Below are 20,851 nucleotides of genomic sequence, written 5' to 3' on the forward strand. Positions count from 1 at the left end.
ACAATGTAAATTATCGGGATTTATATTTTTTTAATTCAATTTATTTTGCAAATTAATCAAAAAATTTGATTTTTTTTTTTATATTTTAAATGACCTAATTGTCCTTCTACAAATTTTATTTGTTATGATAAATTAAACTCGTACATCAATCTCTTTTTTTTTTTGTAAATTTTATTTAATTATTTTTACGAATTTGGGTATTGTTGATGCAATTTTGCAACAAACAAAAAGTAAAATTCAAAGATATGGAAAATATCTTTAAACTTGATTAATTAGTGCCTAAGATTAGGAATCTTTAAACACTGTACGGTACATAAGAAAATTAACTGGAAAATAAAATGCTGGAAATTTAAAGTGGTGATCCCCAAATCTGACTTTGCTTTGTTGAAGTTGATTGAAGATGCCTTCTCAAGAAAAATCCAAATCCTTAAATACTTCCTGAGAAATTGTACTGGAAACCGTCGCCTGAACGGTTACAACGTCTCATTTTCAACCGTCTGCCAACCCTTCTCCTGCTGACACGTGTCCTCAGCAGACCACCACTATCACTCTATTCCACTCTTAACAGCATCTGCCTCTTTGGACCGACCGCAGACCTTCCGTCCTTTTGGTCCGAACACTACTCTTCCACCTTATTGGTCCGACTACCAATCTTCCCGACTTGCGGGCCACCCGACTTGTTGATCCAGTCGCAGACCTCCCGACCTAAAGACTATCCGACTTATTGGTCAAGTCGCAGACCTCCCGACCTAAAGACCATCCGACTTACTGGACTAGTCGCAGACCTCCCGACTTAAAGACTATCCGACTTACTGGTCCAGTCGCAGACCTCCCGACCTAAACACCATCCGACTTACTGGTCTAGTCGCAGACCTCCCGACCTAAAGACCATCAGACTTACTGGTCCAGTTGCAGGCCTTCCGACCCGAGGACTTTCCGTCCTGACGACTTTCCGTCTTGAGGACCTCCCGACCTGAGGACCTTCTGACCTGCGGACCTCCCGACCTGAGGACCTTCCGACCTACGGACTTTCCGTCCTGAGGACCTCCCGACCAGAGGACCTTCCGACCTGCAGACCTCCCGACTTGAAGACTTCCCGACCTGAGGACTTTCCGACCTGAAGACTTTCCGACCTGAGGACTTTCCGACCTGAAGACTTTCCAACCTGAGGACTTTCCGACCTGAAGACTTTCCATCCTAGATTCTCCTTAGAAATTAACCTATTTTGCTCGAGTTCTCCATGGTGCCCTTCAGCCAGTTCGATCAACTCTATTACCAGGCCCATTTTTTCTTTTACCTTGGGCTTTTTAATCTAATTCTAAATTTCATACGTAACAACTTGCCCGCCGCCAAGGGACTTTCAAACGCCATTTATCAATCGTCGTTTGGAAGTTCATAAATCACAACCCTCCTGAGAAAGTCCCTTAGCAACTGCACCAGTTACAGCACTCCTGATTAACTTCCCTTTCTTCGATACGAGCTTTTGTGAATCATAATCTCTACAACCCTAGACATGGCGAATCGATACATCCCTGCACTCCCCGTCGATGGATCAATCCCTGAAACCACTCTTGTGGCGACGAAAATGCACACCCCAACTGTTCGTCCATATTGCACAACTGTTGAAGACTCCAACCGTATGAGAGAAGTTTTGGAGGCAAAGAATCTGCTGGCGATCAACAATCCCAACTACAATGCAACCCATCTTCATGACAACATTAAAACACACTTGACAGATCCCAAGGACCTCTACCGCACCTGGTACCAGATAGTGGCAGAACATTACCAAGAGCAATGGAAAATTCAGCAAATCGATCAGGCCATATTTCTGTCAACTCTTCCATGTCATTTACATGAGAAAGTTCTTCTGGCCATGGCGGTGTTCTGGCATCCTGAGGTTTGCACCTTCCTTCTTCCAACAGCCCCTATTGGCCCCACCCTCATGGATGTAGCCATGATCGCTCATCTGCCAATCGTTGGGGAAGATCCTGTAATGGGTGCCCTAGATGGGCAAGAACCCAAATCAGACCACGCGGGCTGGTCTCTGATAGATGTGAAAGAATGGGGCTGGACCAAATTTCTAATTGACCAACAAGGAGCCAACGGGACCCCTGTAACTGACCGAGAGCACACTACTTTTCTCCTCTTTTGGCTCTGTAAGTATGTTGTAGTCTCTCCTTCGAAATGTGTCCTCCCTTCTCATCTTGATCTTGCTATACACATAACCTTGGGTCGGTTCCTCTCATTAGGCACCCTTTTCCTTGCCAATCTCTTTGAAGGGTTATCCAGGGTCAGTGTCCGCCTTACTGATAAAGATGGTAAGAAGTTAGACACTGTTGTGTCGGGTCCTTTTTTGTTCCTGGAACTATGGTTCCGTCTCTATTTTCCCGACGCCTTCCAACTTGGTCATCCTCTTGTTGCTCCCACACTTGAGAAATCCCTAGGAGTAGCCCTTAACCGACTTTGCTTAGGCCGTAATAACCTCCAGGCTTCTGATCCAATCATAACAGCCATTCTTACTGATAATCGAAATGACAACCATTTTTACATACACAAAAAGTATATTGGCTATGCGTCCGGTCTGTTTTGGCCATTCCCTGTTCCTTCGCCTTTGTCTCAACCAAATCCACTTTCATATCCGAATTACCCGTTCTCCTGGGATGTTGCCCTTAAACCCAAGTCTTTATTTACCAGCAAAAAAATCAACAGACAAGGTCCCAAAATATTTTATACCTTCAATTACCAACCTCAATTTGTGGCACGCCAATTCGGATGCCAACAAGGCCTGCCTGGTCCCATTGCTCATCCCCATCTAATAATTCAAAGTCCGGATGGGAGACCTATTCTTGATGCAATTGCCCCATACATATCACAACTTACAAATTACATCACCTCTAATTCTTACATTCCTTACAAATCTTCTCCAACTTATGTTGAGTCTTTTCGGGAGTGGTGGTCGGTTACTTGGGCCTTGATTGCCCATGACAAGGATCGTTTACTGGGCATACTTCTTCCCCCACCTCCAATTAAGTTAGCGACAACCCCTCTGACTAACACCCAAAGGAACCTGATTACTCAGGGCGATGAGTCGGGTACTCCACAGAGGAAGAGAAAAGCCCTTCAGACTCAATCTATTCTCCCTTCTGGGAACAATCAACCATCCCCAACAAAGCGTCCATCAGGTCGGCTCCTTATAAGGACCCGACCCGTTCAGGTATACTCTTAATGTAATTTGATTCTTGTCTTAACAAAGTATTAATCCTTAATTCATACTCAGGTGTGGCTTCAGCTCGAGCGACCGCCCAACCTACTTCCAGACCCACTAAAACAACAAAGCTACCGACTAGCCCACTACCAGAACCAGAACCCCCGACCAAGCGCCGGGCTTCGAATAAAATACCTCCATCCACCGAACATGTAACAACAAGGATTTCATCTCCCAGTGAGACAACTGCTTCAGATATGGACAGGTTACCTCATGTTGCTTCTGCTGCCTCTGATGCAACCGTCCCAGACACATCAAACCAACGAGCGACTGACTTGGAGGTTGCCGACCCAGCAGCGGCCGACTTGGAGGTTGCCGACCCAGGGTAGCAGACCTGGAGGTTGCCGACCCAATAGTGGCCGACTTGGAGGTTGCCGACCCAAGGGCGGCCGACTTGGAGGTTTCCGACCCAAGGGCGGCCGACTTGGAGGTTGCCGACCCAGGGGCAGCAGACCCTCTTCCAGAAGCAGATAGGCGAAAAAATGAACCTGCACCAATACCACCAAGAGGTCTCTTACAGGAATTTCCAGAAATTCCCTCATCTGACTTAGAGACCTCTATCAACCTGGTAAACACTTGAAATTTCTTCCTCCAAAGTACCAAAAATACAAGTTAGCATGACCTTTGACACACTATATTCCACCATTCAGGGACCTAGATCCGTACCTCAACATCCACTCGAAGCAGCCGACGAATCAGCTATCGAAATATCAGTCGCCCAACCCTCCAGACTTAGGGTTATTTTGGCACCTTCAGCGACCACCATCCGTCTAGAGGTACGTGCAACCTTGCACAATTAATTCTTAACATTTATTTCTCCATTCAACCTAAGATAAACATCTTTTACTTCAAGGATGTCCTGATCTAGCCCTCTTGTCGGCGGTTTCCATTTCGACGGACGTCCGAACTATAATTACACAGGCTGTTGGCCAATCTTTCCTCGACCTGGGGTCAGACTTGCTTGACAGCCTTCTTCAAGCCATTGGTGGTCTCTTGCGCTGCATATCTTCAGAGTCGACTGCTGCCCCCATCCTTCACCAATTGATGGAGCAACTATCCGAACTCCAGAATGAAACTCTGTTCGCCCATCTTTTGAAAGCTGAGACACCTTTGCCCGACCTGGATCGAACCAGTCTGGAGGCTTTCTTGTCCAAAACCAAGGAATCCATTCAACAAGCAGTTGGCCGACTAGAAGGCCTGAATAGTTCCAAGGTACAAATTGAGGGGTCAATCCAGCAAAAAGAAGCAGAGCTGAAGATGCTCCACCACGAAAGGTCTGTCCTGGAAGCACATATCAACAATGAGCAACGCCTGATTGATCGGTACCAAAGCAATGTAGCCGACCTGGATCAGGAGTTAAAGATTCACACCCGATCCCAACTCATAAAACTGTACTAGTCGGCCGCTAATAACAGGCGACTTTCCAGGACAGAGGATAAGTGGTCCCAAATAAAACTTGTTTTAGAGTCCCTTTTGTAAATTTTGACTTGGTAAATAAAATTTCTCTCATTTTATTAAGGATCATCTCTCAAGACTCCAACCCTCCAGGGAACCAATCAATCAGCCTCCTCAATAAATATTAGCAGCTTTCGTAAATCATCAAACAACTCAACTTTGAACACGCTTGTTCACAAGCACTAAAATGCCATCTCACTATCCCTATGTTCCTGGAAACAATTGGAAAGGCGTCATTCAACCCTTCTTCATGGGTAATCATCCAGTTGGAGGTCACGCTGAAGACCTACTATACATCCTCCAACAATTGGATTACAAATTCAGGTTTTCCAAATGAGGCCGAAAGACCATCCACTGTGTCATTCACCTGATGGAAAACGTGGTAGAGGGATATGAGACCCTTCGGGATATTCAAAGTCGTCTTCCCGACATTGATCATCACATGGATTTGATTGAACACCATGTGACCGCCATACTTCCAGACCTTGTTTGGGGTCAAACCTTCTCCAACCAACATGCAGTCTTTTCAAGATTACGTACTCTTGTTGATCGTGAACGCCAAGCCCTGACAGACATGAAAGCTCGGACCGACTATGATCTTGAGAAAATGCAAGATCAGTGGGAAAAGTACCGGCCCAGCTTAGAAGACCTTATTGATGAAGAGCCAGAACTAATCCATAACCGTTGGAATGAAGCTTCTGACTCAGAAGAAGATAATCTTCTGCACGAATCAACATCTGACAATGAATGAACCATTGTTAGGTTCGAACCCTTAGCAAATGGGTTCTGAAAACTTACTGTTTCATGCTTTCTTGTAATCTGAAAAGACAGGAAAATACCTCTTCAGATATCTAGCATTAATACAGTCATGTACCCTTTTACCTTCTTGATTTATGATAATAAAGGCACCATTTCCAATTTTCTTTTGGATTATAAATAGTCCCTCCCAATTTGGAGACCACTTTCCTAATTGGTCAACCTTTTTATAAGTTGGAAGAATAGTCTTCCAGACCAGGTCTCTTTCTTTGAATGTTCTGTAAAAAACTTTCTTTCCATACCCTGATCTCATTTTGCTTCACAATCTGATCAATTGCATGAAGTCGGGTGACATCCAGACTCTCCAATTGTTGCAACATCATTTGTTGATATTCTTCAGTAAACTTATCATTGGTAAGACTTGTGCGTCCAGATGAGACCTGCACTTCGGCTGGCAACACAGCATCTTGTGCAAAAGTGAGTTGATATGGTGAAAATCATGTGGTAGAACTTCTGTTGTTCCTATGTGCCCATAGGGCTCGAGATAACAACAAATGCCATTTCCTTGGATTCCCTTCAATCATTTTCTTGATGATCCCAACGATAATCTTGTTAGCCGCTTCTGCTTGCCCATTAGCTTGGGGATAATAAGGCGAAGAATGACTTAGACGAATGCCAAACTCTGCCAAGAAGCTTAAAAACTTCTCCCCAGTAAAGACCAATCCTTGGTCGGTTGTTAACGAATGAGGAATTCCATACCTATATATGATCTGATTCAACACAAAATCAATCATCTCCTTCTGATCCACATTCTTTAAAGCAATCGCCTCCACCCACTTGGTGAAATAGTCTGTTGCAACTAAAATAAAACAATGATTCTTGGATGATGGAGAATGAATTTTACCAATGATATCCATAGCCCAAGATTTAAAAGGCCATGGTTTTACCATCGCTTGCAATTCTGTTACTGGCAAATGAATTAGTTGCCCATGCCTCTGACATTCTTGGCAACCCTTGGCAAATTGTATGCAGTCCTCATAAATCTTTGGCCAAAAGAAACCTAACCTATGTATGGCCCATCTCATGTTCAGACCTGCTCGATGAGCCCCACACATTCCACTGTGTAACTCTGTCATCACCTCCAAAGCCTGCTCGGGACCCAAACACTTCAAAAGCAATCCTTCGAATGTCCTTTTATATAACACTCCTTCTACCAATTGGAATCGCAAAGCTTTCAACCGAATTCCAATTGGTACATTCGCTCCAGGATCTTGCAAATACATGATAAATTCTTTTCTCCAGTCGGCTCCTGTTTCTGCCTTCCAGTCGGTTCCTGTTTCTGCCTCAGGGCCGACCTCTGCACATATGTGTTTTAGAATTCCCTTGCAAGCTTTTTGAGCTAATTCATCTGCAAATTGATTCTCTTCTCTAGGGACGAACTTGATTATCACTTCGGAGATCTTTGATAGCAACCGACCTACCAAATCTCTGTACCTCCGAAGGTGGGGATAATTGCAAACATATTTTTTGTTTACCTGGTTAATGACCAATTGAGAGTCCTCTTTTATAATAACCGACTGAACTTTTCTAGCTATTAATGCTTCCAATCCCAAGATCAAAGCTTCATATTCTGCTGAATTATGAGTCATATCTTCCAATTGAAGCTGAAAATTGACCCTTTGACCGTCTGGTCCTTCCAACAGGACGCCTGCACCAGATCTGTTTCCTGGGGTAGAACCATCAAAAAACATTAACCAATTTCGGGTGCTTACATAAGATATACACCCGGTCGGTTTTTCTTCACAGCTTGTGAAGTCTGCCAAGAAATCTGCCACTGTTTGGCCTTTGACCGCCCTCAAGGGAGAATGATACAAATCGAAGGGAGCTAATTTAATGGCCCACTTCATGAGTCTGCCTTGCATCGTAGGCTTTTGCAAAATTAACTTGATGAGATCAATCTTTGAAATAACCTCAACTCTTCTAGGCAGCATATAATGTTCAAGCTTGGTGCATGCAAACACCAATGAATAACACATCTTCTCTGGCATTGTATAATTCAATTCTGGTCCTGTGAGAGTCTTGCTCAAATAATAAATTGCCCTTTCCTTTCCATCGTCTCCATCTTGAGCTAATAAGCAACTGACCACTTCATAGGTATTCGCCAAATAAAGTTTGAGGGGCCGATCTTCCTTGGGAGGCATCAACACAGGAGGTTGAGTTAATGCCTGCTTTATAGCCTCCAAAGCTGTCTGTTGGTCTGGTCCCCACTCAAAGGCGCTTCCTTCTGCCTTCAATAATTTAGTGATTGGTCTGATCTTGCCAGCAGCATTGGAAATGAACCGTCTGAGATAATTTAGTTTTCCCAACAAACTTTGAATCTCTTTAACCGTCTGAGGTGGTCGGCTGGTAAGAATTACATTGGCTTTGTTAGCATCAATCTCGATGCCCCTCTCATGAACTAAGAACCCCAAGAAACTCCCAGCTGATATGCCGAAAGCACACTTAGTCGGGTTCATCTTCAATTTGTATTTCTTCATCTGACTGAAAGCATCCTTGAGATCCCTCAAATGCTCCTCAAAACTGGAAGACTTGACAATAACATCATCGATGTAGACTTCCATAGACTTACCAATGAGATCATGAAAAATTGAGTTCATGGCTCTCTGGTAGGTCGCCCCAGCATTCTTCAAACCAAAAGGCATAATTGTCCACTCATAAATGCCTAATGCCCCTGGACATCTAAATGTTGTCTTGTGGATGTCTTCCTCTGCCAAAAAGATTTGGTTATATCCTGCATAACCATCCATTAAACAGAGAATTCTGTGCCCTGCTGCCGAATCAATTAGCATGTCGGCCATAGGCATCACATACTCATCTTTAGGGGTGGCCATATTAAGATCTCTAAAATCGATGCATATCCCGATCTTACCATTTTTCTTAACCACTGGTACAATATTGGCCAACCAATCTGCATAACGGCAAGGTCGGATGAAACCTACTTTAAGAAGCTTCTGAATCTCTTCTTTAATTTGAGGCATCAAATCAGGACTTATACGTCTTGAAGATTGTTTACATGGTTTGAAATCCTTCTTGATGGGCAATCGATGTTCTATCAGACTTCGCTCCAGACTTGGCATTTTTGAATAATCCCAGGCTAAACAATCAATATTGTTTTTTATAACTTCGAGCATCAATGTCTGTTGCTCTTTAGACAAGTAACCACTCAACCTGATTACTCTCGGAACCAAGTCGGTTCCTAAATTAAATTCCAGCAAAGGGTCTTGTGCTGAAAAAGTTGGCTCTGTTTTTCTAACAGATCAGGCTAAGGGAATTGTTCATCTTCTTGGAAATGAACATCACATTTTTCCATTTTTTCTACTTTTTTCAAAAGCTGATCTAAATAATACTTATTAATAAGCAAACTACAATCTTGCAATTCTACTTCTTCCATAAGAAACGTATTATATAAAGTAGGTCTGGCTTACTAAAGAGCCATATAGTACAATTGTTCTTTAAAAGAACATTGAATTCTGGCCAATGACTTTAAACCCTTCTTTGGGTAATCATTAGCCATAAAAATTTGATACACTGAAGGTACGTGACGAGAATAGAAAACTGATTCTTCTACTTGTTCTGATGCTCCAAAAGGATTGTCATTTGCCTCCATTTTTAAAACCTGATTGCCTTCCCAGAACATCAATTGTTGATGCAGTGTTGATGGCACACATTTAGATGCATGTATCCAATCTCGTCCAAGCAGGATTGAATATGTGGTGTCTGCATCCACCATGAAGAACACAGAAGAAATCTTCTTTGGACCGACTTCAATGGAAGCGACTAACATGCCTTCTGGTCTGGTCGGCTGCTCTATAAAGCTAGTCATCTCAAAATCCACAGGAGATAGATCATGAATCCCCTTTCCTAACTTATCTATGTATCTCGCAGCATACCTACGCTTGCATTCCGAATCTGAGTATGATTCATGCCTGGGAAGCGAGGATCCACATCAATTGGTAAAGGTTTCTTATTTCGAGTCCATTTGCTTCCGACCGTACCCGTCTTCCTGGTCGGGTGGTCCCGGACTACAACCTGGTCCTTTAATTCCACATTAAAAGAACCATCTTGGTTGTCCCATTTTTCAGCCACTGTTTTTTTACAAACCTTGAGTTTCTCCTCTGGTCGGACACTGTTTGATGTGTTCCCTTTTTCCTTTCTGGAAATTGCTTGTATATTAACCATCGTTGTGGTTACTTTTGGAAATGGTTGCTGCTCCACTCCCAAAGTGATATACCTGAGCCGTCCTGCCTTAATAGCTTTATGGATCTTATTTCGAAAATAGGTGCACGGACTTGTACTATGTGTGAAGGAATTGTGCCACTTACAATATGGCCTCCCTTTAATTTCTTCCTTGGTGGCCAACCTCTATCCCTTTGGAATTCGGATTTGACCATCAGTCAACAGGATATCAAATATCTCATCGGCCTTTGAACTGTCAAAGGTCGGTTGCCCTTTAGCTTCCGTTCCTGGTGCAGGCTTTAACTTAGAGCATACATAAGGTTTCCTTAAAATTATTTCGGCCGCCATCTCTTCTGTTTGATCATAATAAAAGTCGTATGCCTCTGTTTCCATACTAGCCATATGTTGACCTTTATTACGCCTGAAATTCTGATCCCTTTCTCTGAACAGAGATTCTAAACGTCCAGCCTTGGAAGCGAGGCTTGCCAAATCCTCGACATCATGTGCAGTGAGTGCATCTCTTAAACGACCATGCATGTTTTGGACCACTAAGTTGGTCATATCTTTCTCGTTGATTATAGTAGGACATCGTCCCTTCATTAATCTCACCCTCTCAATAAATTGTGACGCTGATTCCTCCGGATATTGTTTCATTTCCAAAAAATCAGTCAGAGAAACCGTTGGCAGGGGATTGAAAAATCTGGCATGAAACGCCATTTCTAAACCTTCCCAAGTTTGTATTAGCCCAGGTGGCAGACTTACAAACCATGAAAAAGCTATCCTAGTTAAGGACAATCCGAACAGTTGTAACTTGTAAAAAGGATTGTTACCAATTTCCCCTAACTGTGCTGTAAAACGCCCCATATGCTCTATAGTGCAGGACCCATCCTCTCCAGAAAAAGCATGAAAATCTGGTGGCCTATAATTCCTTGGAAGAGGATATTCATTAATAATCCTTTCTGGGAACGGTCTCTGATAAGCAGGTCGGTTGGCTATCTGAGGATTTAAATCAAACTGAACCCTCAATACGTGAGCAATTTCATCACCCAAACGAAACTGTTGATGATCAGGGACATCAATGGGATTTTGCACAGGAATAAGAATAGGATCCTGCAAATGTTCCCCTGGCCTTTCCTCTCTTGTAATGTTTGGTTGCATATTTTCAACCCTTGGCCCCAAAGGTATATTATTTGGGAAAGTCAGAGGAGTTTTTCCCCTATCTGTTCGGTTGAAGTTTGTGGCGCTTGGAAGTGTGTTGTCCACATATGATGGCCCTGCAAAATTCGCTTGTATTGTGGATGGTGACACCCCTGGCGGCGTCTGGGTGGGTTGAAGAGTAGCCCTTGACAATGCTTGATCTAACATGTTCTGCATCAAATTCTGTTGCTCACGCAACATGTTCTGCATTGCCGCATTATGCTGGCTGTTCAATTGTTGAATATACGACAACCAATCGGTAGGTGGTTGAGGCATCTCCCCTGGATTTGGCATGACTGGTGGTGAAACATTTTCCCCCACTGGTGCTGATAATGATTGAGGTTGTGTGCCTGCCATATTAATTTTTTGGATGATTCGGCCGGACCTCAGTCGTATGAAGTTCTCTGGTAATGTAGGATCAGCAATCTTGCCTTTCTCCCACTGTGGTCGCCAATTTGTTGATGTATTTTTTCAACAAACAAAAAGTAAAATTCAAAGATATGGAAAATATCTCGAAACTTGATTAATTAGCGTATGATATTAGGAATCTCTAAACACTGTACGGTACATAAGAAAATTAACTGGAAAATAAAATGCTGGAAATTTAAAGTGGTGATCCCCAAATCTGACTTTGCTTTGTTGAAGTTGATTGAACATGGCTTCTCAAGAAAAATCCAAATCCTTAAATACTTCCTGAGAAATTGTACTGGAAACCGTCGCCTGAACGGTTACAATGTCTCATTTTCAACCGTCTGCCAATCCTTCTCTTGCTGACACGTGTCCTCAGCAGACCACCATTATCACTCTATTCCTCTCTTAACAGCATCCGCCTCTTTGGACCGACCGCAGACCTTCTGCCCTTTTGGTCCGAACACTACTCTTCCACCTTATTGGCCCGACTACCAATCTTCCCGACTTGCGGGCCACCCGACTTGTTGATCCAGTCGCAGACCTCCCGACCTAAAGACCATCCGACTTATTGGTCAAGTCACAGACCTCCCGACCTAAAGACCATCCGACTTACTAGTCTTGTCACAGACCTCCCGACTTAAAGACCATCCAACTTACTGGTCCAGTCGCAGACCTCCCGACCTAAACACCATCCGACTTACTGGTCTAGTCGCAGACCTCCCGACTTAAAGACCATCCGACTTACTGGTCCAGTCGCAGACCTCCCGACCTGAGGACTTTCCGTCCTGACGACTTTCCGTCTTGAGGACCTCCCGACCTGAGGACCTCCCGACCTGAGGACCTTCTGACCTGCGGACCTCCCGACCTAAGGACCTTCCGACCTGCGGACTTTCCGTCCTGAGGACTTCCCGACCTGAGGACCTCCCGACCTGAGGACCTTCCGACCTGCGGACCTCCCGACCTGAAGACTTTCCGACCTGAAGACTTTCCGACCTGAGGACTTTCCGACCTGAAGACTTTCCGACCTGAGGACTTTCCGACCTGAAGACTTTCTGACCTGAGGACTTTCCGACCTGAAGACTTTCTGTCCTGCATTCTCCTTAGAAATTAACCTATTTTCCTTGAGTTCCCCACGGTGCCCTTCAGCCAGTTCGATCAACTCTATTACCAGGCCCATTTTTTCTTTTACCTTGGGCTTTTTAACTTAATTCTAAATTTCATACGTAACAGGTATGTTCTAATAAAAAAATATATAATTTTTTTATCAATTTTAAAAAATAAACTATATATATTCATACAAAATATATAAATATATAATCTTTATACTAAAAATATAAAAATATAATATAAAATATTAATTATATATTTCCGACAATCTTTCTCATAGTTAATATAAAAATTATTTTAAATTAAAAATATAAAATTAAATAACTAATACACCAATCAAATAGTTTGAAAACTATTAATTTATTTAAAATATCATTAGTAATATAATTAAATATAAAAAAAATTAATGCATTATAAATAAATATATGTATTTGTAGTACTAAGTTTAAATAAAATATTTTTTTTATATAAAATCAACCTAATATAATTTAAATATAAATATATATAATATTAAAAAAAGATATATAATATATTGTTTGGTAAGTTAGATATAGAGAATTGTGTTGATAACTTAAAAAATAATATTTATGTTAAAAAAAATTAAGTGGATAAATTATATATATAATATATATTATATTAATATATATATATTATATTTTTAATAATATTTATGGGGAATTGTATCAAAATAATTCTCTATATTTATGGGGAATGTGCATAATACATCTACTAGAAAAATAAAACGGTAGAGAGTAGAGAGAGATTGATTAATGCAGGAAATGGATGAAGTGTGTTTATTTCATTTCATTCAAGCCTATATTTATACACAAGAAAACTTCAATACGAAGAAAAACAAAAGCATACAAATGACTACGTTGTACCTTCGTGTATGTAATGTGTATAACACTCTCCCTTGGATGTTTTTATATAAGAATGTGTTTCGTTAAAACCTTATTAGGAAAAAAAACCTTATGGAAAAAAATCCTAGTGAAAGAAAAAGAGTACAACATTCTTCTGTTTATTTGCTCCCCTTATTCTGAACGATATTTGAGATTCCTGAACCAACGCATTTTAATATTCTTTACCAATTTTTCAAATGTTGCAGTCAGTAATGCCTTGGTTAATTTATCTGCAAAATTATTATCTGATCGAATTTTTTGCATATTGATTTCATTATTTTGTTGTAGATCATAAGTGACTTTTTTTTTGTAAAATATGTTTCGTTCTATCTCCTTCAATGTAATCCTCATTCAATTGGGCTATATACAAGTTGTATTATCTTCATACAATCTAGTTGGGAGAATTTTATCGCCAGGTATTAACCCGCAATTTTTCAAAATATGTTGAGTCATTGACCTCAACCAAACACATTTTGGACTAACTTCATATATTGCCAATATTTCAACATGATTTGAAGAAATGACCGTTAAAGTTTGTTTAATTGATCTCCAAGGGATCACAGTCTCGTCACAAGTAAATATATAACCAGTTTGAGACTTCCTTTATGAGGATCAAATAAATATTCTACATCGGCAAAACCAATTAATTCATGTCGAGAATCTTTCGAGTAAAATAATCGTAGATCAATTGTCCCTTGGAGATAGCAAAAAATGAGTTTGATCCCATTCGAATGTCATCGAGTAGGCGATAAGCTGAATCTTGCCAATAAATTTACATCAAACGATATGTCAAGTTGGGTGTTGTTGACAAGATACATCAATCTGTCTATAGCACTCAAACATGACACTTCAGGACCAAATAGTTTTTCATTTTTCTATTTGGTCTAAATGGATCCTTTATTGGATTGAGTGCTCTGATGATCATTTAGGTACTTAGCGGATGTGATTTATCCATCAGGAGTTATTTCAGTACCCTTTTGGTATAATTTGATTGGTGGATAAAAGTCACCTTCCAAATGCTAAATTTGAAAACCAAGCAGAAATTTGGTTTCTGCAAAATATTTTATCTACACTCATTTCTCAGATATTCAACAACTTTGTTAATTTTATCAGAAGTTCCAATTAAACTAAAATCATCGATATGTACAACGATGATTACAAATCCTTACCCATTTTTTTTTAATGAAAACGCATGGACAGATAGGATCATTTATGTAACTTTCTTTTGTTAGGCTTTCGCTGAGGCATATTCGGCCTTTGATTGTTTAAGCCCATACAGAGATTTTTACAATTTGATAGAATGTGATCTTTTTTACTTTGATTTCAGGCATGTTAAATCCTTCTCGGATTTTCATGTAGACATCATTGTCTAAAAAACCATAAAGATAGGCAGTAACTGCATTCATTAATCACATATCAGATTTTCGTATGCTTCTAAACTCACCAAATACCTGAATGTTATTCTATCCATGACCGGTGAATATAATTTTTCAAAATCAATGCCTAGTCTCTGGGAAAATCCCTGGGCTACAACCCTTGCTTTATATCTTGTTATATCATTATTTCCATTTCTTCTGTAGCCAACAAGTTTTATATTCTGAAGTATTTGGACTATAGGGCCAAATACTTGTCGTTTATTCAATGATTCAAATTCAAACCGAATTGCATCTTTCCATTTTTCCGAGTCATCTCTTTGCCAATATTCATCAACTAATTTCGGTAAACAATCCTTGTCATATTTCATTATATCGAGTGCTATAGAATATGCAAAAGCATTATCAAAATTTCTTTTCTTTCGGTTCCAATATTTTCCATTGGTAATATAATTTTAACAGAAGTTTCAATAACTTCATCCTCATTTTCATCAGAATTTTTAGTATCAACCTCTTTAGCAGTTGTATTGACCTTTTCAAGTATATGACATTGTTGATCTTTTCACCAATATTTACAATTTTCTTTATTCGTGGATTTTTATCCTTGGAACCCAACAATTTTCCATGTTTTACGCAGAAAATATGTTCATCAGCATTCAGAACTTTCCCCTTCTGGGATATTTGTTTTAGTTGGTGCATTTGTTGCTGTAATATATGATTTCGTAACTCTAGCAGCATCATTAAAAGCATCAGACAATTTGATTTGCAATTTTTTGCAAATGCACAATTTTTTAACTTCAAGTTCACTATGTTTTGTACGGGGGTCAAAAAGTCAAGTGGTATTTTCCACAAAATCTCTTTTTTCAGTTAAATATTCATCAAAATGATAGTCTGCAAACATTGTAGTAAATAAATCACCTGTTGTTGGTTTAAGATATTTCGCAATCGAAAGTGATTCATATCTGACATATAGACCCAACCTTCTTTAAGGTCCTTTTCTTGTGGGTGGGGTGGCACAATTGGCACATACATAGCACACCCAAAAATTTGTATGTGAGATATATTTGGCACTTTTCTAGATATCAATTGTCTAGGAGAACAACAACAATAACTTGTAGGTCTTATTTTTACAAGGGTTGCTGCATGCAATACAATATGACCCCAAGCTGATACGGGAAGCTTAGACTTCATTAACAATGATCTAACAATTACTTGCAATCTTTTGATAAAGGGACTCAAGCTAGCTATTTTGTGCATGTACATGGGAAACGGGATGTTCCACAATAATACCAATTGATATGCAGTAATTGATAACTCCAAATAACAATATATTTTTCACTTGACAAAACCGTGTATTACTTGATTTTTTATGTGAAAACCTCATAATATTTTATTTATCGCATACTTTATTGATTTGTTTTGATTGGCATGACCCATAGCTCATCTGTTGATATTTTTTACATTTTCGGTCTTTTTAAGCGATGTTTTTGGCCCAGAAAACCTAAGTATTGAAAGTCAAGTGACAACGTTTTGGCTTGGCAAGTGACGCTCTTACCGCTTGCACCAGCGCCAGCGACCAGACATCCACCGTTGCAGAAGTGAGAGTAGACTACTCCAAATATTTGCTAAGTGTTCATCTCTCAGCAGTCCAACCATTCCATTACCAGCCAGTAACGATAGCATTGCTTGAGCTACGGTAATGCCCTCTAGCCATCTAGGCAAGCGAGGAAAATCTCTGCCTTACATTCCGAAGCGAGCGAAGTGGCACTCAGGGAGTTATGGCTGGTGCAACTGCTTCAATAGATTAACTGTCATCAAGCGCCTAATTGCCCAGTAGTTTCAACTGCCGCTCAACTGCTTTGCAACTGCTGATCCCATATATCTATAAATAGAGCCAAATTTCTTTTGTAAAGACCACGTGATACACCACATACATAATCTTCTGCAGATTTAGTGCTTTCCGATTGCTCTAACCCTGTAAGAGAGTTCTGTAGATATGAATGGCCAAAGGAGTTAAGACTTTCTCCTCCTCTGGCAGGTCACCTTCTACTTTCTAAAATAGTTTACTGCTTTGATTATTGCTTTTGTAATGTAGATATTTATTGTTTTCTTAGTAGTTGATGAAAATATCATAGTTTCTTCATATTTACTTTCATCCACACTTCATATTTGCGTCAAAACGTTAGGTTTAAAATTCTGTTTCTTTGAGAAAGAACAAAGAAAAATCGACTATCTAAGCCTAATTTTGCATTGTATTCATTAACAGATTCTAGTTATTCCAATGTAGTTAAGTATGCGGGAGCGTTGTCAACCTGCTTAGCTGCTGTTCTGAATTGAATTATGATTAAAGAGAGGTAACAGAAGGGTAAAGCCCCTAATGAGACAGAGATTAGGATAATTAATTGGCATAGGCGTTTGTCTATTGGGTCACAGAAATGTCTAGTGACAGTAGGATTTCTTGCATATAATATTCTGTTTTTGGGCGTCATTGAAGTCTTATTGTAAATCCCTGAAGTTCAAGTACCAGCATAAGTTTCTGAGTTAATCTTTTTGCGCAATTACATTCTTTTTTTCTATCATTACGTGTTATAGATATATGTTTTGCTTACTCGTTTTCATCATTCCCGTATTACCTCTATGAAATTCTAGCCATCTAATAACATACAGATCAGACAACATTATTTTTTTCTCTTTATCGCTCACCTAATGTCAATACAATACATATAATCCGCTAATTTCACCCACTCGCTCTCGCTCACCACTGCTTTCGCTGTATCCATCGCTCAGATACTGCCTTCACTGAATCTCCCACCATCCGCTAACCGTTACTTGCTTTACCTTAGATTCAGTCCTAGTATAATTTTTGGCTCGCTGACTTTACTGATTTTCTGTTGCGCTAAACTTGTATGAAATTCCTGATTATATCGCGACTTAAAACCCCTATGTTCGACCTAGAAAGTCACCAGTATAAATAATTATCATAACGCGATTTAGGGTCTACAACTTCATTTATTATCTATATCTGAACATGTCCAATAATGCAAACTTCACATATTAGAACTCATAATAAATTCCTTGTTTTAATTTTAAAACAATCAAATATCATTTATTATAATTTGGCGCTGCTTCCGGGGATTTTAAACTCAAGAAATTGAGTCTTGAATTAATCTAGTAATGCGCCATAATTTACCTATAAATTAAGTTATTATTTAATTCTTTAATTTTTATCGTTGTACAAAATTTCTCCTTGATGTGGCAAATATTTAATTCTGGGGTCCTAAGCATTTTCAGTGTAAGGCCAGTCCTACTCCTTCTTCTCGTACTCAGAGACGTCTTTTTCGAGAAGCTACCAAAGAACTGATAATGGCCAACTAAGGAAACAATGCTACTGGGAGAAGCCACTGCTGTCCCGGCTTTCCAGACTACCGCTGGAACATCGTCCAACTCTACCACATCTATATCTTTGTAGGGGGTGCCATTGCATGTCTCTATTGTAGCCCAACCGCCTCATATCCTGACAACTATTGAAAAGCAGATCTTTAGGGCACTAACAAGTATCCAACATAGGATGGCTGAAATACAAGCGCCTCTCGCTAAGTTGAGCAGGCTTAAACTGCCCAGGCTGCATTCATCGCTACTCAAGCGACCCAATCTGCTTACGCCGCTGTGAATCCCGCTACCACCACTCCACCACCACCTACTGCCGAGCCCCACCACAAGCAAATTTTTGGGACACAAGGTTGTTGATCGCCCAATTTCTGAAGTCCCGATGGACGTTTACTATTAGTCCTTTCTGGATAATACTTTAATTACAAGTTCTGCGGCCAGAGGCTCTGGCAACTATGAGGTGAAGCCAGCGCTAGTAGGCCTAGCTAGTCAGAGTAAATTTCATGGGTTGCTCAATGAAAGCCCTTTTGAGCATCTTCAGAACTTCAACAGGATCGCTGCCACCTCCAAATCTCATGGCATCACTGAGGATGCTGCCAAGCTAATTTTGTTTCCCTTCTCCTTAGCAGGTGAAGCCAGGAAGTGGTTCGACTCGCTCTACTCCATTCCTGGAACATTCAAAGAAGCAACACAGGCCTTCGTTAGTAAATATCATCTTGTATCTAAGACCATCAGTCAGCGGAACGAAATTCTCAACTTCAAGATGGTTGCTGAGAAGACCTTGCCCAAGGCTTGGAGTTGCTACAAGGAGTTTCTTTGCAATTGCCTCCACCATAAGATTCTTGACTTCATGGAGCTCCAGATCTTTTGTTCAGAAATAACTCCTAAGTTGCGGATAACCTTGGATGTGGCAGTGGGTAGTTCGCTCATGGGGCGATGTGCCTCCGAAGCAATGGCCTTGATAGAAAACATGACGGCCAATCAGACAAGTTGGCTGAAAGCCAACAGGCCGAAGCCATCCAACGGTCTATACCAGGTTCCAATTACTGTTTCACAAGACGTACGGATAGAGAATCTGTCTGTCCATATTAAGGAGTTGCTCTACAATATTATCAGGGGGGATACTATCCGCAATAACCTTACTATCAGACCCCCCATTTTTCGCAGCAGACACCTGTCTTCGTCCAGCCTTCCACAGCGATAAGTCAGCCGCTGAGTCTGGAGGAATTATGGAGAAAAACTGAGTGGGAAAATCAGGAGTTCTAGAGGAATACTGCCTCGATCAAAATTCTGGAAATGCAATTCGGGCAAATAGCTAAAGCGATAAAGCTGAAGCAAAAAAGAGTGCTGCCCGGGACAGTCAAGACTGTCCCGAACCAAGCGAAGGCTGTAGAAACAAGGAGAGGAAAGCGAACAACATCGCCACCACTTCCAAACAGAGGTATTAATCATTCTTCTTCCCCTATTGTTTTAAATACATTACCAATACAAGATGATAATAATAAAGCGCCAATCAAGGAAGTTTGTCCTACTGAGCCATGAGCGACGCAAGCCGCTCGGGTGCCAACTCAGATAGAGAAGGAGCCAACCCAAACAATAGCTAACGTCCCCTTTCCAGCAAGGTTCAGAAAGAAAGACAATTCCAAGGAGTTTGAAAAGTTTGTACACACTTTCCGTAGTCTTAAAGTCACTATTCCATTTTCTGATGCTTTTCTGCAGATGCCACAATATGATAAATTTATAAAGGATATAATCAATAAAAAATGAACAATTCCTAAAGAGGATACAGCGGTGCACTTGAAACGTGTGTGCAGCGCTATGCTTTCGGAAAATCTTGCAAAGAAACTCAGTGATCGTAGGAGTTTTTCATTATTTGTAGTATAGGAAATCTAAAATCGATTAGGGAATTATGCGACTTATGAGCTAGTATCAATCTTATGTCTTTTTCATTTTTTCACTAAATTAGGGATTTATGAGCTAGTGCCAATAATTTTGGGAAGACCTTTCCTTGCCACTGCTCAAGCAAACATCAACATCGGTCAAGGTGAAATTACATTGAGCATAGGTGGAGATAAAGTCACGTTTCCGATGAACAATGCATTATGTCAACCTTGGGAAGAAAATTGTGATTTTATCGATAAATTAAATGAATTAACTTCTCTTGAGAACAATTTCACCTTAGAATTTCTTGAAGAAATTTTAGAGAAGGATTCACTCAAGCTCAAGCAACTAAAGGACTCAAATGAGCGGAACGACAATTCATCTATTCCCACTGAGTCTATAGATCAAGCGAAATGAGAGCTAAAGAGTAAATCCAACAAAAAGGAGGAGTTGAAAACACTACCAGACACTTATCCGCTGATAATCTCCGCCTCGCTCGTGCCAGACCAAGAGGCTCAACTCCTATCCCTCGTCAAGAGAAGGAAGTCAGCGCTTGCATGGAAGATCTCTTATATCAAAGGAATCAGCCCAGCGGTGTGTATGCACTATATTAGACTGGATGCTGAAGTGAAACCATATAGACAGTCTTAACGAAAATATACAAGTTGTGAAAAATGAGGTAATAAAGGTATTTGATGCAGGTATCATCTATCCTATTAGTGACAGACAGCGGGTTAGCCCAACCCAGGTGGTCCCCAAGAAAGAGACTCTGTCGAAAGACGAGAGATGATGATGCGGTCTTTATGACAAGACCAGTCAGACAATGGAGGGTCTATATCGATTATAGAAGGCAGCAATGAAGAAAGATCATTTCCTGCTTTCGT

The 20,851-nt window shown here is 40.5% G+C and overlaps 2 protein-coding genes across 2 annotated transcripts; one reads left to right on the plus strand and one right to left on the minus strand.

Moving 5' to 3' along the window:
- The first annotated feature begins 1,513 nt into the window (after positions 1-1,513).
- LOC127242375 (uncharacterized) lies at positions 1,514-3,594 on the plus strand. The gene is made up of 2 exons (XM_051261893.1): positions 1,514-3,182; positions 3,278-3,594. Exons 1-2 carry the CDS (start codon positions 1,514-1,516, stop codon positions 3,592-3,594), a joined length of 1,986 nt encoding a protein of 661 aa, XP_051117850.1.
- A 6,304-nt stretch (positions 3,595-9,898) lies between these two features.
- On the minus strand, positions 9,899-10,870 carry LOC127242376 (uncharacterized). Its single transcript, XM_051261894.1, has 2 exons — positions 10,543-10,870; positions 9,899-10,437 (listed from the first exon to the last, which is right to left on the minus strand). The coding sequence occupies exons 1-2, from the start codon at positions 10,868-10,870 to the stop codon at positions 9,899-9,901; spliced, it is 867 nt and encodes a 288-aa protein (XP_051117851.1).
- Positions 10,871-20,851: the final 9,981 nt, after the last annotated feature.

The sequence above is a fragment of the Andrographis paniculata genome, unplaced genomic scaffold (assembly GCF_009805555.1).
Source record: "Andrographis paniculata isolate CXL003 unplaced genomic scaffold, ASM980555v1 Contig86END, whole genome shotgun sequence".
In the NCBI taxonomy this organism is placed as follows: domain Eukaryota; kingdom Viridiplantae; phylum Streptophyta; class Magnoliopsida; order Lamiales; family Acanthaceae; genus Andrographis; species Andrographis paniculata.

Bases quoted from the DNA above. Each gene is read 5' to 3' on its own strand.
- LOC127242375 (XM_051261893.1), top strand. From the start codon at position 1,514: ATGGCGAATCGATACATCCCTGCACTCCCCGTCGATGGATCAATCCCT. The intron at 3,183-3,277 runs GTCGGCTCCTTA...ATTCATACTCAG, and splicing joins CCCAACAAAGCGTCCATCAG to GTGTGGCTTCAGCTCGAGCG.
- LOC127242376 (XM_051261894.1), bottom strand. From the start codon at position 10,870: ATGCAACCAAACATTACAAGAGAGGAAAGGCCAGGGGAACATTTGCAG. The intron at 10,438-10,542 runs GTAACAATCCTT...AAACTTGGGAAG, and splicing joins AGCACAGTTAGGGGAAATTG to GTTTAGAAATGGCGTTTCAT.